Source organism: Pelobates fuscus, chromosome 10, assembly GCF_036172605.1.
Source record: "Pelobates fuscus isolate aPelFus1 chromosome 10, aPelFus1.pri, whole genome shotgun sequence".
NCBI classification, from domain to species: domain Eukaryota; kingdom Metazoa; phylum Chordata; class Amphibia; order Anura; family Pelobatidae; genus Pelobates; species Pelobates fuscus.
This window is the reverse complement of record NC_086326.1, coordinates 65,265,125-65,288,812: the sequence shown is the minus strand read 5'-3', so window position 1 is coordinate 65,288,812 and position 23,688 is coordinate 65,265,125. Positions and strand designations below refer to the sequence as shown.

At 38.5% G+C, this 23,688-nt stretch overlaps 1 protein-coding gene across 2 annotated transcripts in view; it reads right to left on the bottom strand.

The window, feature by feature from the left end:
• Positions 1–3,604: 3,604 nt before the first annotated feature.
• The window catches only part of PAPSS2 (3'-phosphoadenosine 5'-phosphosulfate synthase 2), a 61,946-nt gene continuing 41,862 nt past the window's right edge, over positions 3,605–23,688 (bottom strand). The window contains exons 5-13 of one of the 2 annotated variants that reach the window (XM_063434122.1): positions 22,818–22,936; positions 21,172–21,285; positions 20,518–20,629; positions 19,529–19,570; positions 16,929–17,134; positions 14,280–14,415; positions 11,731–11,999; positions 10,753–10,982; positions 3,605–4,441 (exon numbers count right to left, since the gene is read on the bottom strand). In XM_063434122.1, the coding sequence (XP_063290192.1) occupies positions 4,300–4,441; positions 10,753–10,982; positions 11,731–11,999; positions 14,280–14,415; positions 16,929–17,134; positions 19,529–19,570; positions 20,518–20,629; positions 21,172–21,285; positions 22,818–22,936 (1,370 nt within the window). In that variant the 3' untranslated portion in view covers positions 3,605–4,299. The remainder of the gene's footprint in view (positions 4,442–10,752; positions 10,983–11,730; positions 12,000–14,279; positions 14,416–16,928; positions 17,135–19,528; positions 19,571–20,517; positions 20,630–21,171; positions 21,286–22,817; positions 22,937–23,688) is intronic. The other variant, XM_063434123.1, reaches the window with a different exon arrangement.

The window sequence follows — 23,688 nt, the reverse complement described above, 5'->3', positions numbered from 1 at the left end:
TACAGCGTCAGATTTTTCCCCATTGATTCAATGCTTTCCTACGGGAAGGTCTAATGCGCGTGCAGCATTTGCTGCACGTGCGCATTAGCGCCCGCTCATTGCAGGACAGAGGAGGAGGCAGAGCCGTGACACAGTGCAGAGGGATATCAGCTCTGTGTTTTAGGTAAGTAAAGGCAGAGGGAGCTATAATGCCCGGAATATAGTTTTTTATTACTGGCACTCATAGTATCCCTTTAATGTACGTAGAATATTTGATCTAAACATTATTGCTAGTGGAAGTTTAGAACCAACCATTAATGTATCTTCTTCTTTAGCAGACCTCATATTAGGTATGCTGGTGATAGCATTTCATACGTCCATTATCTCTAATTTATTTCTTGATATATTAATTGCAGTGGCGGCTGGTGACTTTTCAAGTTGGTGGGACTAGACACAGGGATTTGACTGTCTCAGAAGCTTTTTAATCACGAATAGGAATAGGTCTATATAGAACAACTACGATCCCATATATATATATATATGGAATAAACTATATATATATATATATATATATATATTCCTATTAATGAGTGAAACAAATTACAATTGTAATACAGAGTTTAGCCACAAGATGTCGCCAAAGATTACTGTTAATCTTTGTTTTACAGTAAAATGAAATATAAATGTATTTAAAGGGACACTATAGTCACCCAGACCACTTCAGCTCAATGAAGTGGTCTGCGGGTCAGGTCCCTCTAGGGTTAACCCTGCCTGATGTAAACATAGCAGTTTCTGAGAAACTGCTATGTTTACATCTGAGGTTAAGCCAGCCAGCCACTAGAGGCGCATCGGCAATGATTGAGGCATATTAGTCTGAACATGTCACTTGTGGCGGCCATTAGAGGGATACTAACTACGTGAAGGAACACAAACCTGTATTTTCTGACACCATAGTGCTGGAAAACAAAGTTTTACTCACCTTTTCTCCCTTGCCACGACAATCTTGATGATCTCGGCCAATCCAATGTTTTCTCATAAGAAATGAGGCTACTGCGCATGCACGGCAAAATGCTGCATTGTGTCAGTCTGCATCTTTGAAGAGCATTCAGCTTCTCCATGCAGAGCACTGAGGTAGGAAGCACTGTTACTAGAGGTGTGTGACTGCTACTAGAGGTGTTACTAGCCAGCAATGTAAACACTCACTTTTCTCTGAGGCAGCGTTTATAGTCCTAAGCCTGCAAGGACAGACTATAGATACCAGAACCACTACTTTAAGCTGTAATGATTCTGGCAACAATAGTGTTACTTTAAATCTATCAGAGTGAAATTACAGGACAAACTGTTATAGTACAGCTTTTAGAAGCTGTCATGATGAAGGAATCTGTACATTTCTGCTTGAAACATTGTACACCTAGAGATTTGAGCTAGGGGCAAAAAAATTAATTACATTTTTTTGCAATAGTATGCTTCATACCTGGTTCGACCCAACAGCCCTTCTGCAGCTCCTGACAGTCATTCATTGGCTGAGAATATCAGCTTAGTGGAATATTCACAGAACTAATGAGCCACAGAGGAACACTCATTCTGTGCTGGCTAATCACACTTCTGAAGGTGGAAACACACGACCAGCAGCAACATTAAAGGAGCACTATAGGGTCAGGAACACAAACATGTATTCCTGCCCCTACAGGGTTAAAACCACCATCTAGCCACCCTGGTCCCCTCATGCCTCTAAAAATAAAGTACAATCTTACTTGAATTCAAGCCTGAAGCTGTGTAGTGTGTCCATGTTTCCTTTAGACCTGCCCACTACTCGCTGACATCATCAGAAGTGGTAGCCTGATCCAATCACGATGCTTCCCAATAGGATTGGCTGAGACTGACACAGAGGCAGATCAGGGGCAGAGCCAGCATGATTCAAACACAGCCCTGGCCAATCAGCATCTCCTCATAGAGATGAATAGAGATGAATAGTGTCTGCATTCAGAGGGAGGAGACACTGAATGTCTGGATGCATTTTAGGCAGCCATGACCCAGGAAGGATCTCTAACAGACATCTAAGGAGTGGCCAGTGAAGTGATCACTAGGCTGTAATGTAAACACTGCATTTTCTCTGAAAAGACAGTGTTTACAGCAAAAAGCCTCAAAGGTAATGATTCTACTCACCAGAACAAATTCAATAAGCTGTAGTTGTTCTGGTGACTATAGTGTCCCTTTAAATATCGTGATATGTGCAGTGTTTCATGAAAAGTTGCGCATGCATACAGGGTCATCAAGTAAATACAGAAATGTAATATTGTGAGTTGATATGCATATCACTATTACAGAGACAAACAATGTCTAAAAGAAAAATACACAAGTCCTGCTTCGTCTTTAATAAATAGATTTGGATTTATTTTTTTATATAAAATGACAAATTTAAATGTAATCAAAATACTATACATAAAAATCAATTGCAAATCCTTTAAAGTTATAAACAAAACAAAAACATTTTTTTTATATTGCCTACAATTCCTGCCAATGACTGATGTTCTGCATCCTTATAGACTGGTCACTTAAACTGGAATACCCATAATGCTTTGCTAACTGCAGATAAGTATTGTGGTTGTAGTTTAATTGCTAGAGGCTTATTCACTTCACTGCCTCCTCTAAAACTACATCTGTTTAATCTCTTCTACACCAATTTAGGCCTGTAATAATTTACTTTGAGTAGTGTATCCAGCTCTACTATAATTTATTTTTAATAATAATTTGTTGTTTAATACACAAACACCTCTAGACTACTCAAAGTATACTATGAAGCAGTTATAATTTCAATAACGATCTATTCTACATGATACAAATTTGGTCCATTATTATCAAATTAATTTGTCTTCACATTTCATGAAAAACTGCAAAAATGATCCATAAAATGTTCTATTAAATATATAGATAATTGTGCATATAATTTTAATAGTGTAAACAATTTTTTTTTTTTTAAATCTAAAATAACTATATTCAATTTCCATCTTGTCAATAGTGCTGGGAAAATCATTTATTAATTATAATGGGATAAAAAATATGGTGGAATGCTTGTACCTTAAATTTTTCGTGTGGATATGTAGCAAAAAAAGTTTGCTGGTTTTTTTTTTGAGGTCTTGTGCTTGTGTTTCTAATGTGCATTAAACCTGTTAGCAGGGAATATGTCACAAACAAAAGGTCCCGCGATTACTCTCTTTGGGCGGCTACAAGCATCTTGTAGGGACATAAAATAATCTGAGGCAGGGCAGCAATTGTTTAAATGGACCTCTCATTGCACAGTTTTCGATTAGAAACTTCAAATGAAATATTTAAACACAAATCTCATTATTTCTTTTGCTTTACTTAAGCTTAGTTTTACATTTAATTAAAATTCCACAGATTTCTTTACAATGTTTCTCCAGACAGCTCAACCAGTGGTTCTTCTGGTGGGCATATCCATAAACTTAAACACACACCAAAAAAATAAAATAAATTAATGGCTTTAACCCCTTAATGACACATGACATGTGTGACATGTCATGATTCCCTTTTATTCCAGAAGTTTGGTCTTTAAGGGGTTAAATAACAGAGTAGTGGATCATATTTGAAACACTACATTGGGGATCACTGATGGGGCAATGTAATTGGTTTTCACAGTAATTACTCAATTTTACAAACTTCTTTATACAGAAGACTTTATGGAGCAATTATTAGAGTTCTATGATTGAGCGATGTATAAAAGGCTTTACATTTTTGCAAATAGAATTTATGTGACACTTGCTTGTTCCTAACTTCTTTCTTGCAACAACTTTTACCCTGAACTTGTTAAAGCCCCTCTAACTTGTGTTATTTAATTAATAGGCACACGAATTGAAGGTAGGATAGACTATAGATTAACATGAGTGGGCCAATTAGGTGAAAGTTGTTTTTTTTTAGGGTAAAAAATATATATATATATATCAAACATTTTATACTGTACTCCTTTAACTTTTATACTGACTGCCTCAAACAAATGTATTTAATTGGAAGCACGGTTTAGATGTCGACTTATAAACCAAATACTTTGCTTGTGCATAGTGTACAAATGCTGTGTTTACACAACATAAGGCTATCTGCGAGGATTCGTCTTATTACATTTGACCAACATCTTATATTTCTTTTAACTTGGTATACTATTTTTATTTTTTTTCTTGTACAAAAAAGCAATTAAAATGTGTTAAAAGCTATAAAATACATTTTTTTCTAAATTAGCGCATAATCTCATTTAAAAAAAAAAAAAAAAAACTAGGCTATTGCTTCCATAATTCCGTTGCTTTCAGATCAATAGTTTTTTTCTAGCGAACAGTAGTAATCTGTTAACACCTTCCATGCCAAGGGAGCCATGAAGCCTTCTGGGGGATTCTCTCCTTCACGGGCAAGTTTTCTCATCCGAGTCCCAGAAATAAAGTCAAACTCGTTGTGCCTACATGCAACCAAAAAAAAGAAAGACAAGTTAAACTCCTACCAGGTATAATGATCTGTTGCCTTAGTACGGGGTGGTCAATAGCCCTGCAAAATATCATTTATCTTAGCAAGAGCTAGAGGGCTTAGTCTGTCTTTCTTGGTGTTTTAGCCATTGGAAAGTGTAACAAAGTTTTCCTCCAATTGTTGAGCTTGACCGGTCACATTACAAATTGAAAACCAAATACTACGTATAGTCATCTAACTTTATATATTTTTTTTCATTACTTGTTTGGGAGTTTTTACATTTCCAATCGTTATGTCAAATTTTTATATTGTTTATAAACATCATGGTATTTGTATGGAAATTGGTAGAAGGCTATGAAAGGTCTGTGAAATTCAATATTAATAACTACAGTTCCTGTGCTTACTTCCACACAACAATGTCAACGGTCATGGTTTCATTTTTAATGGAACACTCCTCACGCCTAAAGCACTTTAGATTACTGAAGTGCTTCATGTGTGAACTTTTTGTTTTTTCCCCTTGTCATTTTACAAAGTGCAGATTTCAACCGAAAACGGCCCTTTAATTGTGTACCCTTGTTTGCCCTTATTTGGGCAATGGAGTGCTTTTTAATATAATAGCTGAATAGAATTAGCCCAAGCCATTCTCTGCCCCTCTGCACACTGCAGAGAAACTGTATCATGATATAGAACAAAGGAGTACAGCAGGCACACTGTACTGAAATGTGGTAAGCAAATTTAGTGAGGCAAGACAATGCACGTATTTCGGTATGGCTATTAAAAGAAGATAAAAGCCTTTTTTTTTTTTAACATATAAGTAAATGTCTGTTTTTTGTATCTTTTCTAGTTTACCCTTAATCCTTGTGGGAGACCATTAGTAGGTCTACTCTACTCACAAATACCACTTATCTGACCAACATCCACGCAGGTGTCTTGAATCCTGACCTTATGAACCCAGGCCAGTCTCAGACATTCAAATTGCAACATTCAGGCCAAAATGGTGGCATTGGAAAAATTCTCCAGCTCTACTACCGGCCCTCACTTGGCCATTTGACGGTAAATTCTGAAGTATTATTTTCATTTTTCCATCATTAACGGTTTAGTAAATCTCTAAAATGCTCTTTTTATGAAAGACTACGCAAAACTCAGCTATCATAAAACAAGGGGTGCGTTTTGTCAACAACCTGATGTCACAACTAGAGTGGCAAGTCAGGAGTCGCAAGTACAGCAATTTGGAAATATAAAAAATGCCTTGCTACGCTTTACAATGCCATTTAACGTTCAAAGATTTTTGGGTTTGTTTTTTTCATTTTGTGGGTTGTTTTTTACCCCCTGTCTAACTTCCTTTTATAGAGGAGAAAAGAAAACGTTTGGTTTTATTCATAAATTCATATTGTGGTAAACTGTAACCAAATTACTAGGCCAAATTAGCTGACGTGGGATTTTTTTTAATCTGCTAGTTTGGCTATTTAAAGGACCACTATAGGCACCCAGACCACTTCAGCTCAATGAAGTGGTCTGGGTGCCAGGTCCATCAAGGGTTAACCCTGCCTGCTGTAAACATAGCAGTTTCAGAGAGACTATAGACTGACTGCGCGCGGCTCTTGCCGCGCATGCGTATTCGGCAGAAAAGGGAGGAGAGTCCCCAGCTCCGAGGGAGCCCGGCGCTGGAGAAAGGTAAGCCTTTAATCCCTTCCTCCCCCTAGAGCCTGGCGGGTGGGGGGGTCCTACTAACACTATAGTGCCAGGAAAACGAGTGTGTTTTCCTGGCACTATAGTGGTCCTTTAAGCATAAAATTTGCTTGCCTTTGATTAAAATTGATTCAATTCACTACAAGTGAATAAGACATATATATATATATATATATATATATATAGAGAGAGAGAGAGAGAGAGAGAGAGAGAGAGAGAGAGAGAGAGAGAGAGAGAGAGAGAGAGAGAGAGAGAGAGAGAGAGAGAGAGAGAGAGAGAGATATTATTTATTATATTTCTATCCCATCTAAAGGTCTTCCTTACATTCAAGCAATAATCCCCCGTTTTTACCAGCAATAACAAGCTCTGAGCAAACTAAAGCACCACTATTCTGCCTTTTGTGGTTAAATATTTAGGTTTTTTTTTTTTCTTTCTTTCTACTATTGTTTACTCTTTACTGTTACTTTTTTAGTGCTGTTTTCTGTACATGCAGTTTGCTACTATTTACTGTACAGGTGATTATTCCATTTCTTGGGACATACCATCTATTGGGTTAACTTCAATTTTAAACTCCACATGTTTTGTTTCTCCTGTCCATTGTCTTTAACCCCTTAAGGACCAATGACATGTGTGACATGTCATGATTCCCTTTTATTCCAGAAGTTTGGTCCTTAAGGGGTTAAACCCCTTAAGGACCAAACTTCTGGAATAAAAGGGAATCATGACATGTCACACACGTCATGTGTCCTTAAGGGGTTAAATGTCCCCCTGCTCCCTCTTGTCTCATGCTTAGTACTTTGTATGAAAGGGCTATAAATGTCAGTTTGTCTATATTTTATTGTCTTCCCTGATTGTACAGCGCAATGAAATATGTTGGTGCTTTATAAATATCAGTAATGATACTAATACTTGTATGAAAAAGAAAAAATACACAAAAAAAAAATATATACACAAGTACACCTAACCAACTCAATGGTAGGAATATGCAGAGGTACTTAACTGCGTATAAGATGGATACAGCTTCCCAAGAGGTTTCCCCCAAATGAACCTCAAATACAGATATGGGTATAGACAAAAATGGGATACAGCTGAATAACACTTGTCACTGCGAGTGATGGCTGCGCAGTGTCCTACAGCTCCTTGTGAAACAAATGATCACTTTCTTGGCTCAGGAGCTGACAATTCACAGCTCTGGGAGGTATGTCCGTGTGAACAGGGCAATAGATTAGAAAACAAAGCCTTTGTTTTTTTTGTAAATCTTTTTTTTTTATTAAGGTAGTAACATGACATATAGAATGTGCAGTAAATAAGCAGTGGGAAACACGCAGGTTTCAGGCATTTAGAATAAAATGTCATAACACGGGACATGCAAATCTCAGCGGTATTATCAATAAGGAGACGCGCAGGTCTCCTGGTAAGTGAACATAATATACGTGCTTAATGGATAAAGTAGGCACTGAAATAAATGTAATGAGGATATCTCTTGGAGCACTCAACAAAGGGAACCTGTAGGGTTTCCCAAGGCACCTCAATACGTTAAGGACAAGTGTGGTTAGCGTCGGGGGAAGCTGTTCTTTTTCGTTTTTTTTCCCAACTAGGCCCGGGACACGGGAAGGATACGTAAGTATGGGACTCTAGGATCTTTGGCGGAATGCCAGGGCATACAATAAAGATGGTAGTCTATGTACCTTCATCGAGTCAGGCGCACCAATCCGTAACTATGGCGTCTAACAGTCATGTGAACCCGTGGATGTCGGGGTCACCATGGGTGCCTTTCACAGATTGCTACAGGGTGCCCGGGATGACACCTATTCTCTTCAGTGTGTGTATTGTGGCCCGGTCCCCCACTCGGGACAAAGTGGTCGGAGAAGTTGTCCCTGCTAAGACTTCGCGTTCCCAGGGGCCTTTCCGTCATGTTCAAAGACGGAAGTGGTCATAAGTGAAATCGTCGTCCCCGTCGGCGGAGCCTGCGGGGTGCGTACGTCTCAGGTGTAGGTCACTTGTAGTTGTCGTGGGTAAGTCAAGTGTGAGGAGTGAGAGATTATGTCATAATTGTAGTGTGTGTGTCAGTGTTGTCAGGGGGGAGGGAGTGTGAAGCGATGTGGTACCTCGTCGTGGGCAGGGAACCAGATTCGATTATCGCCACGGCATGTTTCGTGAAGATGCGAGATGGTAAATTTATTTCGCAATTGCTATGGTGTAGGCGGTCGTCTGCGCCACGTAATGGCCTAAGGCAGAGGCATCAGTGGTATGGAGCCTGTGGTTTGGGAGGACGATATCTCCCCGATCCCGGTTTCCAACCCCGAGACCCCTAGGCCTAACAGTCGAGCCGCAGCAGAGTTAGAGAGAGAAGAGGAGAAAGTAAAGGTGGGGGGAAGGGGGGGGAGGAGGGTGAAGAAGGTTGGTCTGCATCAGGGGGGACCCACTGCCGCCGTCCCCCCACTAGGGTGGCCGCGAGCACCCCTCGCCAGTTTATAGCGGGTGATGTACGTGAACCATGGGAGCCACATCTCCAGATGTTTCGTTGTGCGGCCGGTCATGGTGGCATGGATGTCTTCCGCTCCGTGTATGTCTTCCACCCTGTTGATCCATTCTTTCTCCGTTGGGGTATCGCGCGTTTTCCAATGTGCCGGTATGTTAGCTTTGGCGGCATTCAGCAGATGGCGTAGTATGGACCTCTTGTAAGTTCGGACAGGTTGGGTCGAGATGTGCAACAAGGCGAGCTCAACACTCCACTCCGGGATGTCACCCAGGACGTCGGTAATAGCATTTTTTATCATCGCCCAGTATGGGACTATGTCTCTGCACTCCCACCAAATGTGAATCAATGTACCTCGTTCTGCCTGGCATCTCCAACACAACGGTGTGATTGATGGGAATATCCTGTGCAGCAGGGTCGGGGTCCTATACCATAACGAGAGCAATTTGTAGTTGACCTCCTGGTAGTAGGAGCTCATGGAGCTTTTCTGCTGCCAGAGTAAAGCTGTATCCCACTGTGCTGGTGTCAGAGTTTTCCCAAGTTGTGTTTCCCACTGTCGGCGGAAGGTGTGCGACTGGGTCCCGTCCCCGGCGATTAAGTGCTGATATAGTGCCGAGATTGTATGGTCCAGCGGGCTGCCCCGGTCGCATAGGTCTTCAAACCAGGTAAGTTCCCGATGCAAGCGTTCTTTATGCGGTATCGAGTTGTAGTAGTGTTGTAGTTGTAGGTACCTGAGAACATCTAGGGGTGTCCTAGGGGCAGAACCCAGCAACGATGTCGAGTCGCGTAGTCTGCCCTCTGTAAGGAACCGGTAGAAGGGAATGTACGTCCTGTCGCTAACGGCGGGCCATGCCCTCGAGGATAAACCTCCTGCTAAGGTCGTGTTGTGTGTGATAGGAATCATGGGGCTAGGAGTAGGTGATACGTGACTGCGGTTTCTCAGTGATCTCCAGCCCCTTCTGTATCCCATTTTTGTCTATACCCATGATACTAATACTGTTATAGAACAAACTATTAACAATAGTGCAATTCAATAGCCAATCCAATTACCCAAAAAGCACATTATAAGAAGTATTAAAAAGATTATATTGGAGTGACTAATTTTTCAATGACAATACAAATATTGGCAGAGTTTGCATCACTTACAGCGTTATCTGACAAACACATGCTGCCCTCCTGCTCATGATGCTGTTTTAAGAGAATACTGAATGCTTTGTGTATCAGGAACCAATTATATTTACACACTTCAAATCTGCAAATATTGGCTGTTGCTTGCTGCCTAAAGTTTGAAATATTATTTTTATAATTTTCATATTTATTTGGCAGTGTGGGGAAAAAAATATATACATAAATATCTATCCTTTGCAATAAAGGCTCCGTTAAATTTGGAAACCATATGCGTGCAAGTACATTTTTTTGGAATATAGCTCTCCTCTTTTCAGACATCTGGCAAAGATAAATCATAATTTTGTACTACGAGCCCCTTGTCTCTCAGGATATCTCTACCAATGTCTGAAGGGGCTGTAGTGGTTATGGTGCCAGGAGTACTCTGGTTTCCCCAAATATAACTTCTTACCTAGTGCTTGCTGCCAGTCAGAGGTTCAGTTAGCTCTCCTGGGTGAAGCCCTACAGTGCATTAGTTAAATCGCTCTTAGCCATTAAAGGGACACTATAGTCACAAAAACAAATACAGCTCATTGTATTTGTTCTGATAAATATAATCATTCCCTTCAGGCTTTTTGCAGTAAACACGGTCTTTTGAGAGAAAAGGCAGTGTTTACATTACAGCCTATGGATCCCTTCACTGGCTTCTCTTCAGATGGCTACTAGAGGTGCTTCCTGTGGCAGTCCTACCTAGTGTACAGCACTGCCATTCAGTGTCTCCAGCCTCTGCATGAAGACACTGAACTTTTCTCATAGAGATGCATTGATTTAATTCATCTCTATGAGGAGATGCTGATTGGCTTGTGCAGGCTCTGCCCCTGATCTGCCTCCTTGATGTCTCAGCTAAACCTGGAAGAGGGATTCGGCTGTCTCGAACTGATTTTAAAATGCAGGCTTCAGCTATTCTATAGAATGCCTTTCACATCGATCACAACCTTTATATGAAAATCAGACTTGTGTTACTGACGTTCTACCTTTCTTTGTCGTAAAACTCCATTGCTTTGTTGTTCTTATTGTATGCAGCAACTCTGAAGGGAATGATTTCCACGGATGTCAGTCCCGGCGCCATACTGAGCACCTTCCCACCATGTGTTGGCTCGTACAAGTCCGCTTTGGTTTCAGGATGTGGCATTCCAGCTGGGTCACGTCCGACAATGTAAAAGTTGGAACCGGCAATCATCCGAGATCTGCAATGCCACTGTACCTAGGTGACGGTAGGACAGACGGTGGGTGATACAAATAGCACAATGCAATATGCACACAACAGGATCAGAAACTAAACGACTAAACATCACAATGCCAACTCAGTGGTTTATTCCCGAAACAGCGAGTTTCGTTGAATCGTGCCTGGCTTGAATAAAGTAAGCCAAAATAGCTTTTGAAAATAAATGTTTAATGCCCCTGAATGAAGAGGATTTTAGTTTTGCATCTGTAATATTGTAATAGATGAAGTGGAACCAGCAATATCCACTTAAAGGGACACTATAGGCACCCTGACCACTTACTCTCATTGATGCAATAAGTTTCCTCGTTGCGATGATGTGGAAGGAGGTGGAGATAGAGCCAGCACTGAGGGACTTTTAAAGGGTTTTTAACCCTTTGATTGCGGAGTGGGGAGGAGGGGGTACGTTGGCAGAGGGATATTATAGTGTTAGCAATACAGCTTTTTATTCCTAATACTACAGTGTCCCTTTAAGTCTGAACTACGACAGCAAATTGCAATCGAAATGGCAACATTTCAGCCAAAATAGCTGATCTGGAGATAACCTCTAACTCAACCACAGTCTTAATCACTATTTAGCCTCAATGTTGCTATTTGGATTTAATACAGTTAAAATTAGCCAAGCTGTGAGTATAGCAACTGTTGTTATTATAATTTGACCAAAATCCGCAGTTTTGATTTAAATTTAGCAACTATTTTTGTGCATAACAAAAAAAAAAAATTACATTACCTCTGTAGGCCCAGCATACAGCATCGGAGATGGAAATATGGCAACAATTGTTGTTTTTGGATCCAAAACCCCCTCTTCAAGCACTGCTGCATGTTGCTTCATGCGCCAATCCAAAGGTACATCATCATCTTTTGTCCACCCTCCTAACGGGTGCAGCAAAAGCACAGGGCATTTGTAGCCTCTGTCCAGCAGATGGCGCCTGGTGTCCTGCATCAGCAAAGCATGTCCGTTGTGAACAGGGTTACGTAACTGGAAGGCAAACACAGCATCTGGAGGAGATAAAAAAAAAAAAAACGAAGATTAACTGCATTCTCTCCAATATTTTCTTAAGTGTCAACACAAATGTCCGCTCTATACAGTGGCAGCCAGCTGAACTCTGGAAATTCTTCAAATCAGCATGTTTTCAGCTTGAGAATTTTGGCTAAACATTGAGATTCTATGTCAGTTATTCACAGTCCCTATTTTAGAGAATAATTGTGTAGTAGGGGTGTAGAATTCCTTCCACTAGATCTTGCTATGCAGAGGGGAGATGGTTTGTCAATATAAGGCGTATTATCTCTAGAACATGGCTCTAAACTTGGCAGCCCAAGAATAAAATGTATAGACATTTCGTAACCCGTACAGCTCCATTCTATTTAAATAATTAGTAAACCTGACCTTATAAATCTCACCGTGGGTGATATACAAGGCTGAACTCTCACTGAGTTAAAATAAGTCAATATAGTACAATGAAAGCTTTTAAGATTATATTTATCCCCCCATCTCCCCAAAACCAGTGAAAACACTGTAACCCAGCGTCAACTGACCACAAAGGAATATGCACAGAATTCACACTACCCAGTGATGCTGCTGCAGGTGGAGTTACACCTCTGGGATCATAGGGGTTAAACAGTGTTTTCAATGATCATGGTGCTTGAAGTAACCCTGCAAGGTCCAATGGTGGAAAAATTCATATCAAAATAGAACATCACACTCGTAACAATAACAGGGCTGTGTAGACCAGCAAAGGCTTAATAAGCAGGACGTTCCATACTGAAATAAGGTCGTTAAAGACCAACTGTGGTGGTAACAGCATGCATTTGTTCCTTATGGGATTAAACCTAGGTAGTTAGTATAGAGTTAAGTCAACCTGGCGATTCATTAGATTCCATTATATTTCATCACTGATTTAATGTTGTTTAGCCTTGGTGATTAGGAAGAATTTTTGGCCGAGTTTTGTTGAACCGTCGTCCATATCGATCTAGAGGGAGTGTTGTTTACAGTCAACTTTGATCTGAAATCACTTTCTGAACCTTGGTCAGGAACATTGTTAAATATCCCACAGGATTACTAAACATAGTCCAAGAAAACGTCAAGTGTGCTCTACACCGGATAGTTATTATTTAGAAAGTGTAGTAAATTAACTGAAATGTTATAATTTTAATCCTTGAATCATCATACTCACAGACTTTTTTCCATATAAACAAATGAATAGAGACCTTCCCGAACCAATTCAAACATTGAAGGTGCCAATAATCCAAAATAAAATCTTCATTTATTAACTCCTTAGAGTGTATAAAATCAACAGACAGACACTTTTTGGAACACTCATGTTTTGCAGGTGATATGTCTACGGTATTTGTTAATTACATGCACCACAATGAGTTATTCTGTACTTGAAGATTTTATTTTGGAATGATGGTGGTACCTTCACCTTTCTAACTGAAGTTTTACCCATTTGTTTGCACAAATGTTCCTTATGGAGGGACCAACAATCCCAACAATCCCAAATTCTGCTTGTGATTGTGGTATTATTATATGGTTCATTAATCTTGCTTGCTAACTATGCCTGTTGTTTGATAGCAGCAGTAATAGGCATCCCTGGGCAGTCTTATCTCGTATTTGCATTGCATTTTTTTTCCCCCATGTATTTCTCCATGGACATGCATCAATGTCACTGGTTGGTAAGAGAGAGCTGTTATTCTCAAAGAGGGAGGGATATGTTGGCATATACTATAGTAGATAAGATTATTACACAATCAGAGCTGGCAAGAAGACTTTTGAGAACAGAGTTCACAATGAATGAACAAACAACACTTAGAAATAATAAAGAAATAAAACAGAGTAGAAAATGATTCACTCTGTGGCTTCTGAACAGATAAGAATCACTAATTATTTAGCTGAATAATCATCGTTTAAATATCCTCGATTTACAGAGTATTAAGAAAAGTATCAGCATGTACACCTGCATTGCCATATTTAAACTGTACAGTACATCTAGCATTATTAATCTGTAATATTCGCCTTACATAGCTATTGTCATTCACGTTTTTGCAAATCCAGGCCAAAATAGTCAAGCTAGAAGAGATACCGGTTTGAAAAATATTTCAAGTTTGGCTATTTTGGTCTAAAAATTGTGATTCCTGGTCATTCCTGTCCATTCTAGTTATGTGAGTAAACTCTAGTGTGTGGTTTTGCGGATCCAAGCTGGGATTTACTAAGCCAATAAATCATCCCCACCCCTAGATTGTTAGGATATATATATATCAATATAAAATAATCTGGCTTACCTGCATTCAACTCTTTAGCCTTCTGCTTTAGCTCTAGAGGTGTGAGGCGATACTGATCTAGACCATCTTCCCATCGGATTCTTTCTAGAACCTCAAGTTCTCCACCAGCCAGCCAATCTCCACTTTCCAGGACCATCTTAATGATTAAAATATCAGACGTATAAATATAACTTGCATTCACCATCTGGCAATAGTCAGTTCCGAAAAAAGTTACATGTACAGAACATCGCTATCATGTGGCCATAATGAAACCGGTTTAGTGACGTCCTCTTTTATAAAACATATACAACAGGGGTGCCCAAAAGTTACATGTACAGAACATCGCTATCATGTGGCCGTAATGAAACCGGTTTAGTGACGTCCTCTTTCATGAAACATATACAACAGGGGTGCCCAAAAGATACATGTACAGAACATCGCTATCATGTGGCCGTAATGAAACCGGTCTAGTGATGTCCTCTTTGTCCTCTTTCATGAAACATAAGCAACAGGGGTGCCCAAAAGATACATGTACAGAACATCGCTATCATGTGGCCGTAATGAAACCGGTCTAGTGATGTCCTCTTTCATGACACATATACAACAGGGGTGCCCAAAAGATACATGTACAGAACATCGCTATCATGTGGCCGTAATGAAACCGGTCTAGTGATGTCCTCTTTCATGAAACATATACATCACTAGACCGGTTTCATTACGGCCACATGATAGCGATGTTCTGTACATGTATCTTTTGGGCACCCCTGTTGTATATGTTTCATGAAAGAGGACGTCACTAAACCGGTTTAATTACGGCCACATGATAGCCATGTTCTGTACATGTAACATTTGGGCACCCCTGTTGTATATGTTTCATGAAAGAGGACGTCACTAAACCGGTTTCATTACGGCCACATGATAGCGATGTTCCGTACATGTATCTTTTGGGCACCCCTGTTGTATATGTTTCATGAAAGAGGACATCACTAAACCTGTTTCATTACGGCCACATGATAACGATGTTCTGTACATGTATCTTTTGGGCACCCCTGTTGTATATGTTTCATGAATATATATATATATATAAATAGAATGTGCTTTCTGATCTGCCACAATTTGTATATAAACCTGCTTGTTACGGCTGTTGTGGCCCTGCAAGCTTGAGGTTATTCTGAGCACAAATAAAATAAAGAATTAAAAAAAAAAAAGGAATTCTCAAAAAAATAAATAAATCACACAGTGAATAAATCTAAATGTAATTAAAGGTGATCCGTAAACAATCTTTTATTTTGTGAAATTCTATTTTATAAAGATGGGATTTTAATTGCTTACTATTTATGCATTCTGCAAATATGACATGAGCTTGTGTCCTAATCTACCTAGAATGCTGTGTTACTAAAAAACACACACAGACCTGCTGACATGTGTGTACTGTTGGGAATGAATTTAACATTTTAGGACAAAGTAGGTGAATGAGAAAAATTCTCCACGTCAGCTATGTTTTCAGTTTACCTTACCTGAAAATGTGAAATACACTTTGGATTCCCAGAAAGTCACACGTTAATGAATAACCTTGTATGAAGCTTTGATAAGCGTTCCACAAGAACACAAATGGGGTTCTGCCAAAATTTCTAATAACAAAATAGCCGCAGGCAGCGAGGAAGCAGTGGGCAGTGATCTCCCTGCTCAGCTCCCTCGCGCGCACAGCAGTGATGCCGGAGCCGGAATATGACGTCACTCCTGCTCCGGCATCACTAAGAGACGGGCAAGGGAGCTGAGCATTCAAACCACCCATAGGAAAGCATTACTCAATTATTTCCTTTGGATGTCAGCGTCTTCTCACTGATTTTCACAGTGAGAATCGCGAAAGCGGCCTCTAGTGGCTGTCAGTGAGACATCCACTAGAGTCTGGATTAAAACTAGAGGGACCTGGCACCCAGACCACTTCATTGAGCTGAAGTGGTCTGGGTGCCTATAGCGGTCCTTTAATGTGGTATTTTTGTGCACTGAACCCCCACTTTTTTTTTTTTTAAATAGTATTGAGTGGATTTATAGTCATGCTCATATTTCACTGTTTCCACAATTAAGCAGGTTCCATCACTGTGTACATCCATTATTATTATTACTACACAATACTTCTGGTTCACAATCCAACAGTGTACAGCATAATGTGCAGCTTCACTATCGCATAATTAAACCAAATGACGACTATGCTGTGCATCGAACCAACCGTACATTATTGATGCACACAGGTCGCTTAATCTATAGGGATCGCTGACAATCAATACTAATAGCAGTCTTTGCAGGGTGTGTTTCTTGTAGTTCACTGTTCCAAGTGTCCACACATGAGAAAAGGTTTTATTGAAATACAATTTGATTATGTTCCATGGTCAACACATTGCTATATAGTAAAACTGCGGGATAAGTTAGGAATGAACCCAGAAGAAATGTGGAATGCCAGCATTTGGATTAAATTAAGGCCATGGGAAAAGATCGACACAGTTTAAAGAATCATCTAACGTAAGCATAGAAGTTGCATCTCTAGACTGTAAGCTTATTTGAGCAGGGCCCTCTCCAACCTATCGTTCCTGTAAATTTTCGTATTTGTGTAATTTATAATATTGTAAAGCGCTATATAAATGCCAATAATTATAATAATAATAAACCTACTTTGACATGAGGATGCTGAGGGCAAGTTGTTCCCCAAACACGTGCACATCTCTCCTCCTTTCTGTGCTCGAAAAATTCTGGGTTTCGTAGAATTGCCACCTTCCTACCTTCATACTCCAGAGCAAAGGCTTTAGTGCCAGACAACCTTTCCTTATCGTTAGTGGATACTGGCAGCACGATGGGGATGCTCAAGTTGATTACCCCTCCTGAAACCATAACCTGTTCATTAATGCCTTAAAGCGCAGGCAGACAACATGAGTGTAAAGGCTTTATTCATCAAAGTGTGAATTATCAGACATTCAAAGGGAAATATTAGTCTGAAATGGCACATTTATCCAAGTCAGCTATGTGTGCAATTTAAATATATTGGCCTAAAATAAGAAATTTACTTTGAATCCATGATACATCTTTTTTTTGTGTGAATAACCCCGTTTATGTGAGGGTTCTGTTCTAATCTTTTTATTGCAGAGAACTGAAAAGTGAATTTTCCATATTTCGCCCAGAACTGTTAAGTTGGACAACAAAAAAGTCAAAATGTATTAAATAAATCCGTGTTACCCAAGTAGAGGTATTATCTGCTGGTGGCTGAATGCACGGCGATGCTGGCACAATGAATTGGGATAGCTCATGTGTTCATTCAAAGGACTTTTGAATATAAATAATGGGCATTATGTATGAGATAGCAACTGGGCAATGATAATGGGATGATTGCTTTTGTAAGTAAATAAGAACTAGTCTATGTGAAATTTTGCATTTTAAATGTAGCTTTTAAAACTATTGGACATGTTAATTTTCTAAAAAGGGAACGTCTAAGTGCATATGGACCGTTGGCAGTGTGATATTCATACTATTGTGGATGTAAACAGCTGCTTTGGCACAATACATTTTTAGGGATTTGTGAATTAAACACAACTGTGGTTAAACACACTAAAATGAGAAATGTAACAACTTTGGGGAGTTCTAATTTTGCCAAGTCGTTCCAATTTTATGTTTAGTGAATTAAGCCACAAAGAGCTGGAGATAATCTGTGCTAAACACACAATGCAGAAGCTATTCTATTTTACATACATCACAGAAACTGGTATGTGATTTAAATCTAATCAGGATCTCACAATGTGTCATTATTGGACTGGACTCAATGAATATTACTACTGAATTAACTATGAAATTCAATATGGCTGCATAATGTATTCTTAACGTTGAGAAAAGTACGAAAGATTAGGTTCATTGTGAAAACAGAAATCACATTTAAAATGACTCATTACTTACCATTAGTAAATGACGTTAAACATTGATATAAAGTAGCACGCATTATATAGTGTCTGGTGGTAGAATTTTCTGCATGGTATTGTAATTAAATAGGCCATCTTTCAAGCCAAGGTACTGGCATTTGTTTTCTACCAAACCTATTTAACCATACACTATAAATGTAGTCGGAGCCCAACTATGTACGAATGACCGGATGGTATTTCGCTCTTTTATACAATGTTGTCAAATTAAATGGGAAGTCTTTATTTAAACCCAGGCAACTGGTACAAGTCAAAGCATGTTGCACAATTATTGTTTTGACAAAAGACAAAAAAATTATAATGTGGGTCTTGCCAAAGAGATAAAACAAATTAATGTTTTTTGTTTTTTTTTTAAAACAAGAATTAAGCAGTTTTTGCATAAACACATCAAACAAGTGGTATGGTCTAAAAGTGGTTAGATTTACAAAGGCAAGCATAACTCTAAAACAAGGACATATTTAATATAGTAGGCGTCATCTTGGCTTTGAAGTAAATGAAGTCACTGGGATTAAACTATATTAACTGCAGCAGTTAATATATTGTAATTACAGTAACTACATTTAACGTCACTTTATTTCATTAAGAGAAAGCGAGTTAAACTGGAGGAGGGATCTGCCACTCCAGCCAAATAGCTTATGGATAACGCACAACACGGAGAGTGACAGTGATTTAAGCCCAATAAAAGATCTACTATGACCTTTTGAAGCAGGCCCTGCCTTTGTAAATCTCCCATAAAGATTAATAAACCATTACCACCCCTTGATGAAGCGGAGACATTGTAATTCTACAAAATATGACAAAGTACAATGATGGTATAGTTAATGTAATAATGTATACAACTAAAAGCAAAGTGGGCAACACTTATATTGTATTAAAAAAAAACAAAAAAAAACAGGTTATCAAACTGTAGACATTTGGCAGCTGTTTAACATATGTTTGGAGGACACAGCTTGCAACTTATTTTTTTTTAATACCATCCTTGTGCCTTCCTAATAATAGAAGTATCAGACAACACAAATTAAACAAAATGAATCATGATTAATATTTATTTTAAATTATTATTTTTGTTTGGAATGGGGTATTTAGTGGGTTGCATGTAAAAGCTATACACAAAAACAAGATTTAATGTACTTCTAATAAAAAAGTTTTTTTTTCTCCACAAGTGCAAGCCACTGAAATCCATTAAAAATGAAAATATTATTTTTAATAATAAATAAAAAAATTTAAAAAGTGCAGATCAATTTTTTTTTCTTTTTATTATTTGGATAATTGAAGTATTTGTAGAATAAGTTTACAAATAAGGTAACTCACCAAGATACCTTGAGAATGATAAATCTGAGTTATGCTTCGTATCTAAAGAAAAGTTTATTTTAAAACATCAACACCAGGCATACATTTAAAAAAAAAAAGGGTTCAGTCAGAATTGGGGCTATGCACTAAGCTCTAGATTGCAAAAGTCCAAAAAATTTACAAAAGTTGCAACTCAGGTAAAAGTATTTCAGAGGCTAGTTTGTGCTAATTCAATTCATAACAATTTGGGGTTTGCGTTAAAAAATAAATAAAAAGGGGCCCTTAGAAAGGTCATCTACAGTAAGCCAAGCCTCGAGCCTCCTGAAAAATATTTTTGTTGCACACTTTGAAAATATTATATTTCAAAAATCAAATATTAGTTCATTGTTATTTTTCCAACGGTGCCTGCGTTTTAATCTTTTACTCTTTAACCCTGCTAAATTAAATAATTGATATCTGCTTAGATTAATGTAAATATCGTACATCAGGGTTTAATAATCCCTATATCAATTATCCATATATCATCAGACACATTGTTACTATGAGTCTGTTCCAGTCTTACTGACCTCTGGGAAAAACATATCCTTTGAAGAGGCAATAATGTGAAAAAAGACCGTAATAAGATGTTAAACATGGGCAGTTAATTGTCAAGTGGTAGGTCAACAGGAAAGTGAATTGGAAGATATAGCACAACAGTCGACAATGGTACACCACACAAAATTTCATTTTTTTTTCTGGATAAGTGCTTCCAAAATATATAGAAACACAAAATAACAGTTGCCTATCAATATGCAAACAGATAAAAAAAAACACACAACTGTTGTAATAGTTTGTTTGAGCAGGGTCCTCATCAACGTATTGTTCCTGTAACATTTTGCAATTTTATCATTTATTGTTAAATTTCCCCCTTGATAATATTGTAAAGCACTTTGGAATGAGATTGGCGCAATATAAATGCCAATTATGCAAATAATAGAATAGTTTAAAATCTGAATATAAAAAAACTGTACCATCCAAGAGGGTGTCAAAATGAAGAACTTGTAGATACTCCCTCTCACGCATGAAGCCTTTTAATGGAGTGGCCCATCCTTCACTCAGAACCTGCACCCACTGGAGGTCCAACTAAATGAAAGGGAGAAACCACACGCAGTTGTCAACATAATATAAAGTTAATGGAGTGCTGCACACAATACATTTTACGTGGGAGCTCCATGGAGGGTGATCTGCAGCCCAACAGGAACAACAAAAAAATAGAGGTCCACAGGCATCTCAACTTGGGGTGAAGGCAAAGAAAAATATATTCATAAATGTATATTTTTTGCATTCACCCAATGTTGTGATGCCTGTGGACCTCAACTTTTTGTCTTTAGGTGTCAACATATTCGTTATGCAAATAGGTGGACATAATGTTACTCAGATAAGAAAGTCTTCACAAAAACAAAATGATAATACATTTTTTTTTAAAATCTTTTCAAAGGTAACAACGCTTTCAACTATCAAAATGCCTATAAGGTAGAAACTATGATCATGCAATCCTATTTCATTGGTGAGGATAACTAATTTGTCTAACTGCAATGCTTGTAGACTTGACAAAGTTAAAATATGTGCGTATATCCTTTAAAAAGACCTCAAGTGGCAGAAGTAGAGTGGCAGCTGCTTTTTACCTTGGTGATGTTAACAGCGGGTATGTTCTTTGCTTCTTCTCGAGCCTTATTCAGCTTATTCTCTGGTACAAACAATTCATGGACGTCTTTAGTAGCTCCAGATGGGACAATGGCCTAGAAAGAATGAAGAGATAAGATCAGTTCATGTAGAAAGCATTCATATGATACATTACAAAAAAATCACCATTTAGAATGTCAATCAAAAAGTATGTTTGCCTAGAGAACTCACCTGCCTCCTCCAAGATGGCTGCTGGAAATTGCCATATTGCCTACATGCAGATGTAATGGCTTTAATTTCTGGAAGCCATCATAGTTATTTTTTCCTGAATGCAGCAGCTCAGCAGTTGGTAAACTAGTTAAAATAACTGTGCGTATATAATGCTAATGCAATGTATATTTTAAATTAACATTACTACAAAACAGGAATATCAGTTTTGCCACAAGAGAGTCCCTTTAAATGTTGTCACAAGAGGACCCATACAAAATGTTTTATTTTAAACAGTGTGAGCAGACAAGTAAATAATCACAACAGGTACATTGTCGCCATATGGGCAGGAGGAGCTGTCTACTACCTTGTACCAACACACCCCTAATAAACGCTGACACTCTTAGGTATGGGTCAATATATCCACAGCTTTAATTTTATTATAATCATAATAATAATAATAATAACATATAAATACGTTTTTAAAGTCATTGCCCACCCCCAAATCCTCAGCCATCCAACATTATCACTTCCACACATATCAAATCATAAGACAATGACCCATCATATATAACATAATATAGTATAACAACACGTAAATATAACATTAACAGGATCCAACTTTTCCAAATGATCCTGGCAGGGGAAAACCTTGATACCCTTACACCACCCGGGTTCTGAGCTACCAACGAGCTCGAAACCGACCAACATCTTACCAACAGGTGACCAACCATATTAACCAGCCAACTAACTACTCTTGCTCTTCTCTTCCCTAAGCAGGCCCGTTACCCCCTTAACTTTCCTAGCCCGCCGCTGTGACCAAACGGACAAGACTTAACCCATGCATAAAGGGAGGGAGGGACCAACTCAGCCTGGTAAGTCAAATTAGTAATAGGGATTTCTAAAATGGCTGACATTTATATCAGCCCAACCCCTACACCCTACCCCACCAATCACCATCAGGCTCCCCCTAAGCCCGCCTCCAAGCCCTGTGAAGGCCCCCTCTGCTAAGCTGCGCTTTTCTCCTTGGTACTACATTCCAGTCAAGAAGATATAAAAAATAACAACATATCGTGTTACTGGTTCTAAACTATAGCATCACAATTCTTCAACAATAACAACCTGTAATATAAGAATCGTATATTGAACTACTATAACAACTTAATCTAAATGAAGTTGTTATGGTGTCAGGTGGTTGCCGGTTTAACCCCAAGGGTAGCCTCCGTCATGGGATCTCAAGTTCCCACAGAGTCATCAGGCTTCATCATCAATTACATTTATTTTCAGGAAGTGTGGGGTGCTGCTAGACAGATGCCCCGCTTAGTGGCTAAAGCCGTCAGCTGACACTCTAAGCCACTCAGTCGCACCCCATGCATAAAAAGTTAGATAGATCGATAGATAGATAGATAGATAGATAGGAAGATATATGCATTTTCCTCACCGCTTCTTGCAGTAGCTCTACTATCTGATGAATACAATCATTTACACTGTGAATATTGGTTTTTAGTACAAGCTCAGGAGCGTCTGGCTTCTCATATTCAGCATCAATACCAGTGAACCCTAAAAAAACAAAACAAAGATATCTAAATTTACATAACTAAGCCCACGCTAAAAACTATTTCACCCAATATACTACAATTATTACAGTGTTACATATCTTGTAACGTAGAATTGTATCCAGGAACACTTCTGTTGAAAATAATATATTTATTAAAAAAGATTTTAATGAAAGATTTCAAAACTCACATAAAGTGCACGAGTGTAATGATTATGTATGAAGCAGTGAGTGCCAGTTTAAAGTATTGCTACCCAACTGCATTTTCGGTCAGTACGTGGCTAACAGGATATTGCTACTCTATGTTTAATATTCTATGTAAAGAATGCATGTAATATATGCAATCCTAAATAAATCAAATTAGATGCATCTCATTATAAAGGTAAATATAACACTCTGGCAATCAGTGGCCTATGTGAATTGGATTAAATTACAAGTTGTTTAACTTCGAACACGCCATCCCCTGTGATGCTCCTGGCATGATTGCTGGGCTAAGACTCACATATATGACCTATAATCATCCTGACTTCTTTTAAATATGGGTGTGAAACACATTTAGCAATTACCTTGATATGGGTCCTTGAGCCAAATGTTTAACATACAGATCAAGAAAATATAATTTATATTTGCATTTTAATCACCATACATTGCAATGGAATTAGTGTTTTATGACACACTTTCTAAACATTTTAATAACTACTAGTACAAATATTAAATAACTGCTCATATAATACAGGCCTTTCAACTTCAGGCATTT